The 14,726-nt window shown below is 44.3% G+C and overlaps 1 protein-coding gene across 5 annotated transcripts in view; it reads right to left on the bottom strand.

Annotated features, from left to right (window-relative positions):
* Window positions 1-1,808: 1,808 nt before the first annotated feature.
* LOC108578441 (zinc finger SWIM domain-containing protein 8) overlaps window positions 1,809-14,726 on the bottom strand; it is a 104,994-nt gene continuing 92,076 nt past the window's right edge. The window contains exons 2-21 of one of the 5 annotated variants that reach the window (XM_017941788.1): window positions 13,281-13,532; window positions 10,506-10,696; window positions 9,766-10,076; window positions 9,022-9,448; window positions 8,664-8,915; window positions 7,887-8,186; window positions 6,928-7,539; window positions 6,640-6,816; window positions 6,346-6,532; window positions 6,044-6,173; window positions 5,821-5,977; window positions 5,527-5,735; window positions 4,895-5,396; window positions 4,674-4,802; window positions 4,364-4,595; window positions 3,885-4,291; window positions 3,706-3,810; window positions 3,280-3,638; window positions 3,035-3,184; window positions 1,809-2,741 (exon numbers count right to left, since the gene is read on the bottom strand). In XM_017941788.1, coding sequence (XP_017797277.1) covers window positions 2,675-2,741; window positions 3,035-3,184; window positions 3,280-3,638; window positions 3,706-3,810; window positions 3,885-4,291; window positions 4,364-4,595; window positions 4,674-4,802; window positions 4,895-5,396; window positions 5,527-5,735; window positions 5,821-5,977; window positions 6,044-6,173; window positions 6,346-6,532; window positions 6,640-6,816; window positions 6,928-7,539; window positions 7,887-8,186; window positions 8,664-8,915; window positions 9,022-9,448; window positions 9,766-10,076; window positions 10,506-10,643 — 4,851 coding nt within the window. In that variant the 5' untranslated portion in view covers window positions 10,644-10,696; window positions 13,281-13,532 and the 3' untranslated portion in view covers window positions 1,809-2,674. Of the gene's footprint in view, window positions 2,742-3,034; window positions 3,185-3,279; window positions 3,639-3,705; window positions 3,811-3,884; window positions 4,292-4,363; window positions 4,596-4,673; window positions 4,803-4,894; window positions 5,397-5,526; window positions 5,736-5,820; window positions 5,978-6,043; window positions 6,174-6,345; window positions 6,533-6,639; window positions 6,817-6,927; window positions 7,540-7,886; window positions 8,187-8,663; window positions 8,916-9,021; window positions 9,449-9,765; window positions 10,077-10,505; window positions 10,697-13,280; window positions 13,533-14,726 lie in introns of those variants that run through there. The other 4 variants (XM_017941785.1, XM_017941786.1, XM_017941784.1 and 1 more) reach the window with 4 other exon arrangements.

The following is a 14,726-nucleotide window of genomic DNA, read 5'->3' as shown; positions in this document are numbered from 1 at the left end:
CTCGTTAGACAAATATATTTTGTTATTCCTCTACGTTCTTATCGATTCGCAGATTTTTCATTTCGATCTTGCGAAACAGAAATTCTGCAACGACGATGAATTTGCTTTTTTCCTCTGCTCGAGCCTTAACACTCTGCGGATACGTGAAAACAATATTACTACGTCCCCTTAAATGCTCGCAGTGTCGCGCTTTAGAACACGTTTTAACATTGCTCTTTCCACCATCGCGGTATCCCTTAATTGGTCGACATTTTCTTTTACTCGTGTCTCCATACTTCGTTATTTCCTTTCTTCTCGTCCTTCTATTAACCCCTTCTCTTCTTACTGTCTACGATAAACCGCTGCGGTACGTCCAGTCGCTTGGCACTGTTCCAAAGATGAGAATGAGAAGGCAACGAAAGTAAGAAGCTGGGAAAGTTTCTTCTTTTTTTTTTTCTTGTTTCTCTCTTGATAAAAAGTACGCAGGTAAACGAGACGGTTTCCAAATTAGGTGGACGTCGTTCGACGAATTTCTTCAAGGATATTCGAACGGTTTTTGTACACACGTTGTTTCAGCTTCAACGAATTTCACATAGGATGGAACAGGTGAGCTTGTGCTCGACGATGAAATACGCGCGCACGTTACTTATTGAAATAATTCTGTTTGCGAAGTCGTTATCCGACGCTGAACGGATTCGATTGTTCAGAATGGACGACGGGATAACGGGAGAAACGAAAGCAACGTTTTATTCCAAAGGAAACAGAACTGAATAGAAAATCGGTCAGGATAACGCATGCTTCTTATTTTTCTGCGGCGGTAAAAGTCATCGGTCGCAATTATTAACGGATAGGTGGCTGAAGTTCCAATTCATCAACGTTCAGCTATTATTTTGTTTTATTTATACTTCAAATTATTTTTAATTTAAAAATTACAGAGATCATTTTTCCGTTTATGGATTTGTCGGTAATGACAAAAGAAAACGAGATTATGTTTTGCGAACGTGTATACTATATACGCCTACGGTATAATTGAAGAAACGATAAAAAAAAAAAAGGTTAAAAGAAAGAAGAAACAAAATTCAGATAGAGAACTGATAGAATATAATCGATAGCAAAGTATAACGAAGAGGAAAAGAAACATAAAGTAGGGAGGAGAGGAGAAATGGTGTTTGGTTTCGTGGCGATAATGATGGACGAGGGTCGGTCGCCATTTTAGGAAAAGTAAAAAGTGTTTTCTTTTTTCTTATCTTTTTTCTCACTTCTATATAAAAAATTTCTTCTCGCCGACGTTGTTCTACGATGTTTCAATATTATTTGCTCTCTCTCGCTCTCTCTCGCTCTCTCTCTCTCTCGCTCTCTCTTTTTCTCTTTCCTTACGTAAAGTTTCATCGCTCCCCTTATTATGCAATCATTATTATGACCGTCGTTCTCCATTTTTTATATAAATAGACGTGCTTTATATATCGATAGTTTAAAAATTTGCTTACTCGTTTACAAAAATAAAATAAGACGCGGGGACAATTCATCCTATCTATGAATGAGAAATAAAAATTTCCTATCTAATCGCGGCTAAAGAGGTTTCTTCTCCTTTCGTCGAGCTCTTAACTAAAAAACAAAGAGAAAGAAGTTTCCGCGAGTTGTCGAACCAACGATTCTCCGTCTGTAAGGATTCCTGTTGATGATCGCTCTCGTGTCCGTAGAAACCTGAAATTTTTTTTTTTTTTTTTTCTTATCTTTATCGATTATCCAACGATGCGGACGTGTCATATTTCTTCCATATTTCTTCCTCTATTTTTTTTTCTTTTTTTCTTTTTCTTTTAATAACCCCCTCTTCAAACTCGTACGTTTATTTTTCTTTCGTCTCTTATTTTTTTTCTGTTTTTCTATCTCTCATTTGAAACGCAGGAAAAAAATGGTGCCTTTAGCGATTGACGTACGCAACAACACACGATGCTTCCCAATGCGTTTACTACAATCGTTTACATATAATATCGTTTCTTGATCTTCCAGGAAACGGTCGGTGACGTTGAAATTGTTCAATTGCAAAAACCTGACGTCATTCCTTGCACACTCTTTTTCTCTCACTTTCTCTCTCTCTCTCTCTCTCTCTCTCTCTCTCTCTCTGCCATGCACATACATTAACGTGTACTCTTAATTAAAAGTATAGTCATACTCTCTCTACCTCTCACTTTTTCTCTCGTACACACGTCCTTTCTCCCAAAAATTCTCTCTTTCTCTCTCTCCCTCTCTCTCGCTCTATCTATCTATCTCTTCATCTAGCTCTCTTTCTCTCGCTTAATCTGTCAGATACATTAACTAAAGTCAAGAAATATTATATCTCTCGCGTTCAGTGGAGTCATCGATTATTTTTTTTTTTTATTTCCTCATTTCCTTCCATGTTGTGGGATGAACGAGAGATGAACAAAGCGATTATCGGCCGTCTCTAGTTGCCCTGATGGTTCGATGATCGTTCGAGATCGATGCCACTGCCGACGTGACTGTCGTACGTCGACGATGAACGCTATGGAGATCTTTTTCCAGCTTGTCGAGGGTAGCCAGGCCGTGGACGCATACGACGATGAGAACGCTGACGCTGAAGAACGCGGGTAATCGTCGTCGTCGGTGGTGGTGGTGGCGGGGGCGGTGGAGGAGGAGGAAGAGAGTTGAGCCACGTCACGCCTGGCTCAGCTCTGTGTCATTTGCCGTTCGGCTGTAGTGCCGCGTTGATTTGTGTCCACAGTTCTTTGCTGCACGATTTAGATCTGCGAATAAACGGTATTTTTCACAATAGAACAGCGCTGTGTCATTCATGCGATACGTGTATTTTTTTTCTACGCAGAGATGAGGGATTCTGCGAAACAGAACTCGCAAACTTTGTTATAATTAGTATTGGTATATATTAAAAATTATTTTGTAGAATTCTGATGTAATGGATTGATGTTATTTTTTTTTTTTTTTGTAATAAAAAGGAACAAGTTTTAATAAATGTCTCTTTAGTAAGCCCTAGTACTGAAATCTCAAGTGTTGTATGTTAACTATTTGCGACAATATATACCTTTTAATAGATTGTAGCCACTCCTTGAACTGAACATGACCCTCAGGAGTAATGTGGAACGCTGCTCTAGCTGCACGGACGACACTCACAAAGTCCTCGTACTCACCTGTCGTGAGGTGGTACAGCTTCTGATGCAAGCACTGAAAGTACCTGAAATTCACCATAGAAACCACGATTAACTCTTACCTGCGCCATCGTTAACGCTTCAAAGAGCACAGTGAAATAGAGAAGTAGAAGAAACTAACATTTGTTGACACTTGCTGACAAGTGGTGCCAAGAAAGGACATCTCAAGTGTTGAAGCATAAGAGCTGGATTATTCCTAGCTAGATAGAGCGCTGCTTCCACAGCAAGATCATGGAGGACGAAGGGACTGACGATGCTGTTCACCGTGCAGACGCAAAGCTGTTGGAGATGCTGCGTACCAAGACGTTTCGACACTCTCAACAACCACTTCACATCCTCGCCGTAAGGTGGACTCCGCGCGAATTTAGCCTGAGATCTGTCGTCGTGCACGCGACGAGCTAGAGTCTCCAGTGCCAACATGCCCACGCGGTATGCCGCGACCAGAGCTCGATGCTCCCGAGGCTGAGTTTGCCTGTGAACCTGTGTGGGTAAATAAGAATTAAAATAACACTGTTAATCTACAATAAAGTCCAAGTAATGTAATTACCTGTGGCTGAGTTCTCACAGTGGATATTATAGGTTGAGCTGGTACCAGCGCCGATCCAGGCATGTTGTTCTGGCCAGGAATAGGCCCAGTTACTCCTGCCTGAACCTAGTAACAGTCAACCGTTACATGTCGAACATTGCTCCACAGCTGATCGCGACGAATTGCATCGAGATACCTACATTTACCGGCATCGACTGTTGCATGGTGAACAAATGATGGGTTCCCGGCGGTGGCGGAGGTTGCGACGTGTAGTATTGCGACAACGCTGGTGGTTGCGTGGGCTGTGACGGATGCTGCGGATGCTGCGGGTGTTGCGGATGTTGCGGGTGTTGCGAATGCTGTGGATGTTGCGGATGTTGCGGATGTTGCGAATGCTGCGGATGTTGCGGAAGTTGCGGGTGCTGTGGATGGCCCGGATGAGGCGGGAATGCCGCGTGATACATTTGCATGTGTGGCGGTGCTGGTGGTAAAGTACCCCTATGAGACGGCATCGGGCTACCAAAAGTTGGGACAGAATGATGGGGGTGTACGTAGCTGTAAGGACCCACTGCGTACGGTATACCAACTACTGGAACCAATAAGAGCACTATAAAATATCATTAATTTAAAAATCTTTATAGCAAAGATTACAGCTAATAGGAGAATTGAAAATATGTACCCGGAGGTGCTCGTGTAGTTATAGTTGGATGCGTTGGATATGGCTGAGGAGGTGGTTGAGGAGGTGGCTGAGTACTGGTCACGGGAACCGCTTGAGTTGGTCCAGGCATCATCTTCGCCTTGGACATATCCACTGGAGGTCCAGGCTCCACCAGAAGTAAATGAAGGTCCTCGTTCAGATCCAACGAAGCAGGTGGCATATCGTCCATCTGCTGTTCTCCGCCAGGAGTGTGCTATACATTCCAATCGATTAATAAAATCTTCACGTACATCCTGTTGTATAATACATTCTTCCAACACAATTTACGCACCTTGAGATACAACTCGTACCAATATTTGCCCACCTGGAACAACACTTCCGGGTATACTCCACCTCCTTTTGCCGTCTTCTCCACCGTGATACAAGCTTTTTCTAACATCAGATCACTTTGCTCTTTACACTAAACGGAAAATAATCGTTTCACACAGTATAATTTAACCATCAATTAAAAGAAAAATCAGCTTCCAACAGAGACAAGTACACAATTCCTACCTGCAGAATTGCTCTCTGCACTTCATTTGGATTGAGCGCGTGAGCATGTGGCAAGCAAGACAAAGCGAGTTGCGCGGCTGCTCCAACCATGTTGGGGTCACTTCCCCTGGACGACTTGTCGGCTATGCCGACAGCCTCAGGCGGCGTCAAATGTCCCTCCCAGCTTTCAATTAAGAACCAAATCGCCGGTGCTCCAATCTCCATCGCCTGTCCAGTGATCCAGGACACGTGACTGGAGTAAGTGCGACTGAGCCAGTTGGGAGTAACGCAGTTATGAAGCCCAAGAGCGTATAGAGCAAGTTGGAAGGAGCACATGTGCAGAGCTCTGTGAGGTCCGTGAGGATTCTGACTGGTGGATGCTTGGGTAAATAAAGATGTGGAACTGTTGCCTCCAGCTTTCGCGAGGACACTCTTCGCCAGCTCGCACACAAAGTGTGCGCCTGCCTCTGATGGTTGGTTGGGTATCGATGGGCACAGTCTCTTGCTTTTATATCTGTAACAACTAGGAAATTGAGGATTCCAACTCTTTTCTATCTTCTATTCTTCGTTCTTCTTTTTTTATTATTATTTTAACGAAGTTACATAGAAACTTTAGCTGACATACTATAGATAAAATTATTACGAAACCTAACCTTATATCTTTAGTCCTTGTAGACACAGGTGGCTGAACCATTTGTGGCTGAACTGTCAGTGCACTCATGCATTCTAATTCCGCGCTAGTGCTACTGTGTGGTTGCCAACAGCAGCTACTGCTACCGTCAAATATAACACTATCGCCATTTCCAGCGTCCATTCCCGCAAGAAGGGAAAAATATTCTTCGTCGTGATGATATCTCGCTATCTGATATACGAATAACTCATGTTTCAATTTTTTCTGTTAAAAACTCACACATTATTAAGCTATCACAAGGATATGTTTATACTACCTCGCTCTTGGTTGGAGGATTAGAGGTGTAATAGCTACTACGAATTGGAGATTTAATCAGCTGGTGAACGTCTCGATCCAACAATTTGTCCATAATTCTCGCCACTTTCGTTGGCTCGTCCTTGTAATGTACAAGCAGAGTAATAGCTAAATCCCCTCTGAAAAGATTAGACGATAAATAGGGTTAAATAATTACCGATGATTTTGGGGGGAAAAAAAATTACCTCTGGCGCCTAGTGCCCTCGCAAAGAAGCGGATGCTCAGCCTCGCTCACGTACGCCTTCAAGCCCAGTGCAGCAACAGCAGCGTCGAAGCCAAGGTTCTCGTCAACGTCTGGGGACAGGTGTTTTAGTCCTGCGAATCATTCCACAATCTTTTACCTTCTGTCTATACTATTTAAACATTAACTCTTTGTTTTTTTTGTCTGAAATAAGATATCCTTCGTCCCCAATTCAAATCCCGTAAACCGTATCCTTTTACCCGACCAAATATTTCAACAACAAGTAAAAATGACAAAGGTGCGTACTCGAGGTGTGAAGGGCGTCGAATATGAAACTGGCCAGCATGATAGGAAGCAGAGCGTAGCCTCTACATCGTATAACGCCGTCCCTCAGTTGTTCAGCTCTCTGTATGACCATCGCCAATTCAGCTGGGCCAAGTGGAATCCTCTTGAGAAGGGCTACCAGTTCGCTTTCCTGATTAGCCAGCTTCACCTTTACACCCCGATTAAATTATCAAACATCCTTTTATCTCGTCAATGAATTAACGTCGTTAACCCTTTCAGTTGAAACGATCAATCTGAAGAGTTTACTTCGCTCACCTCCAGTGGTTTAGTATTAGCCGGTGGTCTAGGCAACTCCAGGCCAAAAAGTCCCACTCTAAACGCCAAGTTATAGTACTCCGGGTTCTCAGCGAGGACCGTGCACAGGAAGCAACACTTGGCTAGGGTAGCGGTCGCAAGGCACGTGACATGATGGGGAGTCGACCTTACTGGTTGCTAAAACATAGTCGTTGTATTTCGTTACGCATTGTGCCTGGATTGAACAATTGGAACGGGGCCTTACTGAATCGAACAAAAGAAACCAAGTCTTTCCAATGAATCTCTAACCTTCCTCCTTCTTGCTTTAAAACTCAGCGGGAACTCGTCGACCATTAGACACGGAGGATTCGCCAACAGCTCCTCTCCTAGTTGCACACCAAGTATACACGCTTCCCTCGTGTGTCCATGAGCGTAGAGTCCTTCGGCTCTGGCGAACAGGATGTCCCACGGATCCTCTGTTTTCATCAAATCACCCAACACAGTGCTGGCGTTCGGTGTGCTACTACTCTCCGATTCGTTCTTCGAGTCCTTGCTGGATGCGCCGTTCGCGGTCACCACAGCCTTCGGATCGTAATAGTAAACGTGATACTCGTCCCCTGACGGACTGTCGCTGCTAGAAGAAGAACTCTCGTCCTTGGAGGGTCTTCTGGATGGATCTTTCTCCTGGTCAGACTCTTGCTCGCTCTTCGAACCTATCCTCTTCGGCAACACTGTTCGCGATTTCTCCCGGTAGTCGAAATTCGTCCTGCTGCACTTCGCGTCGCAGGCAGCTTTGTTATTACTACTATCACTACTATCACTATGGGTCTCGGACGAGGTGTTTGAGCGGTGCTTGTCCGAGTTTTGAGCGTTCTTCAGGCTGACGTTGCTGTTCGACGACGACTCGCTGCCGCCACCCTCCTGAAATACACGTTGCTACTGTTATCAAATCGTAATCGTGATTGATCTTTCGAGAACTTTGTGATTCTTTTTTCACCTCGTAATCTTGATTTGTTCGTTAAAAGTAAACCTTGCGATACAACGGTGAAATTATTCGTATAATAATTGTAAATCTAAGGAAGTTCCGTTTGATATATATTTAATTGTAGAAAGAGATAACGACGGTGAATTGTCGATACGTTTGCAAGTACATACGTTGCTCGAGAGTATTCTCAGTCGAAGAATATCGCGTCTGATTTCAATGATTCGAAGGTTTCTAACTACAATAAATCATTCGTTCACGCGTGAAATTCATTCTCCAGACGAACCTGCGAATCCGTGTCCCGGCAATTATTTAGTTGAGCGCAAGACCGTCTAACGAGAACTACTTGAGGCTCGGAAATATCGGGAATGTCGGTTTCGTTCTCGCAGAAACCTTCTGAGCTGACGCTGCTGCGGTTTCCGTCGCCTCCACCGCTCCGCGAGCACAGTCCTGAGCATTCTCGCGGGTTCAGCCGCCTTCTGTCCATGTAACTAAATTCCACCAGGCCCTGATTCAGGCCCAGACGTCTTCCATGATGGTGAGAAACGGGCGGCTGGCAATTCAACACGGCTGCGCTCGAATTCACCTAGAATCGACGGTAAAGAACGGTCATTTTTCATTTTTTTTCAAACGAGCGCAAGATTTCTTTATCTGTAGAATATTTCACGTTTGTTTCATCAACCCTTGGATGAATACAGAATAATGTAGAACACTAATAATGTTTTCAACTTTAGGCTATTACAGAGCTCTGCAATATTAATTATGTAGGAATCGACGGAAAAAATTTTAGGGTACCCAAACGGTAATCGAACCCAGGACCTTCGGCTTAGCAAGCCGAGGCTTTGCGCGCTACGCCAACCACTCCCTCTCTATTCTCCCTTGTAGGTTTCCTATTTGGGTATGGAGGCCCCGATACTACAATTAGAAACTTACACAGCAAATTTGCTATTGTTGTAAATTAACAAGTGGTCCCTAAACTTTGTATTTGCAGTTCTCTTTACCTGACCATGAAATATTCTACGCACAGAAGGAATTGATAAGAAAAATTTCAATTATCACCGACCTGGTTCACCTCGGTTCTAGCATCGCCTGCATGCCGAAAACACGTGAACGGACAATGATACATGGGATTGCTTCCGGCTGTGTACGTGATACCAGGCAATGTGTACTCCTCCCAATCTAGATAGCACGCCTCGAGCGCCGATTTGAATCCGGTGAACACGGCCACGTCGTTATTCAGCGAATCCTTGTAGACGCAATAGTTGTTCTTGTTCTGTGAATTGTGCGTCACCGAACTGCCCCGACTTTTCATCACCTGTCACACACACAAATAACAATAATAACATCTTCTCGTGCTGAGAAAATTAAAATTTTCTTTATCCAAAAAAAGAAACGAACTCTATTCCAAAATCAGCGAGTACCTTGTCGATGATCTTCATATGCCATCCAGTGAACTGTCCATGAAGCATCTCGCGCTCAGCAGGCGAGAGTCCAGGATTCAAAGCGGCTAATCGCCAGAGAACGACGATCTCGTCGCACAACGACGAACACGCATGCTGAGAGGCGTGCGCGTTGTTGTTCATGTTGTGCTTGCCACCGTATCCGGTTCCATTTAGCAACGCTACCTTCGTGTTGAACCACCATACCAAGATCTGCTCGCAGGCCATACACTCCTCGGTGATGATCTCCAACAGCGGTATTGCGTTACGATCGTTCCTATTGAACATCTCGCGGACGATCGACAACAGATTCCACATGCCTTCCGGTTCACGGCCGCGCAACGGTCGCAGCAACGAGGCCCATTCGGCGGCTGCAGGAGGCGCGCTTGTGCACAGGTAATTAACATCGCTGCAATTTCAAACATTTCGTTCGAGTGTAGAAATTGTGTTGAAAATACGTCGAAATACACAGGTGTGTGTGAAACACTGTGTATAAAATATTTCAGAGTGAAATTTTTCACTTTGGACCATCTTTCGTGAGAATATCTTAACGAAGGAACAGAACCATCTATAGCGTTTCCTAAATTTATTTTCAGACGGATATTTTCGTGTCATCCGTACTCCAGTGAAAACCCTGAACGACGCATACGTGTCGTCATCCGACGCTAACGTGTTAACGAAGAGACACTTTGGAAAAAAAAAAAAAGTTTAAGGAAGAACGTTCACCTGAAGACTATCGGGGCTGGTACACAGAACTTGATGAGGATCTTCTTGATGTTGTCGTGTAGCGTCTTCTCGTCGAGGTACCAGGAGGTTTGGTCGTGCGCGGAGGCGCCAGCAGTGGGATCCGGTGCACCGCAGAAACTGTTGATGGTGCTCGGCTGAACCGACAACAGCTCGTCCAACAGACGCTGGGCAGTGGGCAGAATCTGTTGCGGTAGCTCTGTGATGAGATATTGCGCGAACTTCTGCAGTTGGTCCCGGTGCAAACGTGACAGGGATTCGCTAACTGGAGCTCTCAGGCACACCTGCGTCGGCTGGAATACAGACAACGGGGACTGTTAGGCCTAAATCTTGCTAACACGGTTAGATCGATCGAATCTTCCCGCTAAAACGACAACTGCTCCACGAGATTTACGGAGATCGTTATTTGTCTCTGAGCAGATCTTTCTCGTGCATTTCTCCAAGATCTAGAGAAGATTTAGGGTCTCTTGCAAAATTTACTTCTACCGAAAGATAGCGTCGTTTAGAATTTGCGACGAGAACGAGTGATTAGTTGAGCGTTGAAGACTTTTCACGTACGAGTTCTCGCGGAAGATTCTCACGTGCGAGAGTCCCTGTGAAATTATCAGAGACATCGAGAAACCTCGAGGAGCGTAGAAGGAAAGTGACATTTGAAAATCATTTTCTACACCGAATACGCTGTTTTCCAAGATGTGACACACCTTGGAACGAATTCTGCTTACCATGTGTATCCTATGGAGGCAAACGGCGACCACGTGGGCGCACCAATAGGCCGTGGAGGAGCAAGTGCAGTTGCATGTCGTGATCTTCCGTCGATCGAACGTCACAGCAACATTGAACTGCGATCTGACGCCATTCATCACCCCCTGCGCGTTCACCCCCTGTGCGTTCACGGTGGCGCTCAGGTGGAATCCTATCAAACATGCACCAATGTCCTCTCTGTAATCGTCGTTTCACAAAGCTCCGCAATTTCTTAAACGTGATCATTAAAAATGGCCAGCAATTAACCTAATTGATGGTTAAGGAGGACTCGTTACGCTTTAAGAGGTGCTGAAAAGCTGGACACTTTAAGGGGGTCTTCTAGTGTGACGGTTTCAAAAAATCGATTTTTATTTTTTTGCATATATCGAAAGTACAGCTCTTTAAGAATGTACTCCTCAAGTTTTATAGTTGTAATCGTATCAAGGGAGAATCTAAATTGCACTGCAAACTTTAAACGCGTTTTTCTCGGAGCCATGTTTTCTGAAATGGTTGCCACGGTTTGGAAAATTTTGCACATGTCTTCAGAACATGTGTGGCTACGATCGGTAGTAGAATTATGCCAAAATATGTATTTTTCTGATTTTTAGAGCCTCTGAAAGGCGAAAAAAGTCGGAAAAATCGATACTTCGTATTCAAAGTGCCGCCATTTTTTTCATTTTCAATATTTTTCTCTTACTCTACTACCGACCATAGCGACATGCATACTAAATAAGAATTATTTGGATTTTGTTATACTCCTGTTTGACGTGTTTCACAGCAGCCATATCTAATTATTTTCGAACAAAAAAAATTTGTAACGATTCTCCGAGGACAAGTAAATACGTAGGAATAAAGCTCACGTTAATAACTGTTACCGTACTTCTGTAATAAATTAGCAAGAAAGGCCTAGAAAACGGTCGTCACACTAGAAGACCCCCTTAAGGAGGACTCGTCAATGGACGAGTTCTCATCACGCTTTAAGAGCTGTTGAAAACAGTACCCAAGTCAGCAAATTAACTCACAGAAATGCATTCTGATTGCTAATAAAATAAAACGACGTAATTTTCCAATTTTCTCCGATCACTTGCAAAAAGGTCGAGTTGGTAACGGTCGAAGGAAATATCGATAGGCGAAAATTTCACGTTTCCAGCGAGTTCTGAAAGTAGCCTCGAGTACTCGAGGATTGTCTCTCCTCTCTTCGAGTCGCGACGAAACTCGTACGAGGAAGAGCAAGAAGGAGGGAGCGTGGTCGTGGGCGACAAGAAGTTGAAACGAGCTTCCTGAGGCCGGGCCAGAGAGATAAAGACGTCATTTCGAGCGCATTAAGAAACAACGCTCGGGGCCGTGGACGGCGAACAAACGGAATACAAAGCGGAAGACACCGGCGTCCCGCATCTCGAGCGCAGCGCAAATTAGCTCGAGGAAATTAACCGGCCGGGAACGGCTCGCTTGGTCAAACAATCGGATTAAGGATGAAATTTCGCCAGTCGATTTGCAAGCTCCTCTCGAACATCGTTCGGCTAATTAGACGAAAGTGAAATTATTTCGTACCTATCGTTGTTTGCTTAAGGAAAGAACCGAACCTCTTCATCGACGAAAAGTCGAAAATTAAAATTGGAAGATTGATAAAAAAGTTCTGCTGTGGAAATCCTTCGACTGCCATGGAAAATTTCCAATTTAAAAAGAGGTGAAAAAAATTGGAAATTTCGTTAGGTGTCTGTTTTAAGTGAAAGGATGATTTAATAAATTCCATGGAACGCGTAGAATAAATAAGAACGGTGTAAATCGTTGAAATTGTTTGCTCGTTAATTGATAACGCGTCGAGGGTGGAAGTTCCTCAAGGGACCGGAAACGCTTCCGTTCATCGATGCCCGGCATATATTACATTCATTTCAGCGTCAGTTTACAGAGAAAGAGAGAGAGAGATTCCGCGACACTATTTCGGACAGGGAAAACGTCGGGGTCAGGTTTCCAATTATGTCTATCCCATCTTGCTTCCCTTCTAAAAGGGAAGCCTTCAGGCGAACGGTGTGCGCTTCTCCCTGTACACCCTTCTGCCTCTCGAGAACTTTACACAATGCCCCTTTCGTCCGTCGAATAAAGAAGCTGGTCAACTTTCAGACGCCTGAATCGCGATACACCTTGTCGACCGACGAGAGCTGTTCCGAGTTATCGGTCTAATAACCAACCAACCCCTCTAAGTGCAGCCGAAATCCTCTGTCTTACGTTCCTTTTCCCCCCCATTTTCGTTTTTCATTTAAACAGGTGTAGAAAGTGTCTTTCTATTCGCGAGAAATGAGATTGCTCGTTGAATGAAATTTTCTTCGTTCTTTTTTGAAAATTGTTGAAAACAGAGAATAAGACGAGATCGGCAGTAGTATGTGCCGGAAGTGGACAGACACGCAGTGGAGCAGAGCTACGGGGTCAGAGTCGACAGGTATTCTACTAATTTCGCGTGGGAAATTGGGTCATCTCGTAGGTTCGTGTCGAACGAGAAAAATATTTAAACGAGAAGAAATGTTACAGCGACGTCATAATAGCTTTACTGAAAAGAAAAAGGAGAAAACTTAGAGATGCGTTTGAAATATTGGTCTAAATTCGGAAGGAACCTGCAATTACAAATTTGACAAATCTCCCACGTTGAATGGTAAAAAGGTGGAAAGTGATCGATAGCCAATTATAAATGTAAATCTTTTTTCAACGTAGAACATACGAGGGAAATTGAGGATCGATGGAATATTTTCTGGATCACTCACCGATCTGCAGGGGGTCTTTGACGCTCCTCGATCGAAAGAAGTGTTCGCCGCGCTGAAACTCGTCCGCGCTTCCGTTCGCCAGGCAGGAGTAAAGCCTGATGTCCTCCTCGTTGTCCGGGAAACTCCAGAACGCTATCCTGAGCTGCAGTTGTTCCGGCACCGGTGGATAAACGTGTTCCACCAGCTCGAACGGGATATGAGAGGCGACGCATCGCGCCGCCAGCTCGCATAGCGTCGGTACTGTTTGTCCATCTGCGAAAAACAAACGATATCACACTCACAATCTTAGTTACGAGAAATCGAAGAAACGCGATCTAAAAATTCCTCTCTCTCTCTCTTCAAGTCGGTCGATATGATTCTTCTACAATGGAGACCAAAATAGAGAAGGTCCTTAAATCTCCTACGTTGAATGATAATTGCAAGAAAATTCAAAGCAATCGTGGTTAAAATAGCGAAAAATTCCAAGTAATCTCAATTGAACATGAACCACTGTAAAGATAAGGTCGATTTTCAAGTCGGTCAATATTAACTTTTCCGAAATGAAGTCCAAATTAAGGAGTCACAAAACAACCAAAAAATTACCTCTTCAAGCGAATCGATATGTGTAATTGTTTGAAAAGGGAGGTGAAAAATCAACGATTGATAATCCAAAAGAAAGGTGTCACAAACGTCGTCCTTCCTCGAAATCATCTCATCGACTTTGTCTCGATCCCCGAAAAAAAGCCATCTACGTACACAGCCATCTAGGAACCAAGCTCCCCGAGGAATCGCTCTAATTCCCATTCGATTTACGACTCGTCAAACGTAATCCCCCCCTTTATTCCGAAACAGGAAAAAGGCTGGAAGAAACAGAGGCCGTAAGAGAGCGTGGTCGTCGTCGTTGTCCTGGTCGATGCAAAAATAATCGGCCTCTTTCTCTTCCGGCCATCTGTTTCGCGTTACACAGAGCCACGAGGCGAAAAGCCTGCCTTACAATTCACGGCTTTATACCGCCACACACTTTCCCTCGAACCGTAAAAAGAGACCAAAGAGAAACACGAAGGGAAAAAGTCGAGACGACTCGCGACACACACACGGAGTAGTTTTTCTGCTCGCGACCGCAAAACCGGAAACGCAGCGACACGTCGAAGAGGCGCGGAGGAACATAAGGAGGAATAAATCGATAAAACGGGAGAAAAGTTGAGAAGAAACGAGAAAAAGGGGGGAGAGAGAGAGAGAGAGACGGCTGTTTGCTTGTTCCGATAATAAACGTCGTTGTTGCATCGACGTCGATAACTTTATTAATATCTCAACCCTGCTGGTTCTCTCCCGTGGGCTCTCCTCTTCTCCTCTCGCGAAATTTCGTTGCCAACTCGGTTCCATCGATGCAACCAACCCACCCTCTCTCACTCTGACCGATCCCTTCGTAATTTCATAGAGAACCTTCTTCTATTTCGAGACGCGTGA

The sequence above is a fragment of the Habropoda laboriosa genome, unplaced genomic scaffold (genome assembly GCF_001263275.1).
Source record: "Habropoda laboriosa isolate 0110345459 unplaced genomic scaffold, ASM126327v1 scaffold5, whole genome shotgun sequence".
Classification (NCBI taxonomy): domain Eukaryota; kingdom Metazoa; phylum Arthropoda; class Insecta; order Hymenoptera; family Apidae; genus Habropoda; species Habropoda laboriosa.
The sequence above is the reverse complement of the archived record's forward strand: the minus strand, read 5'-3'. Positions and strand labels throughout refer to the sequence as shown.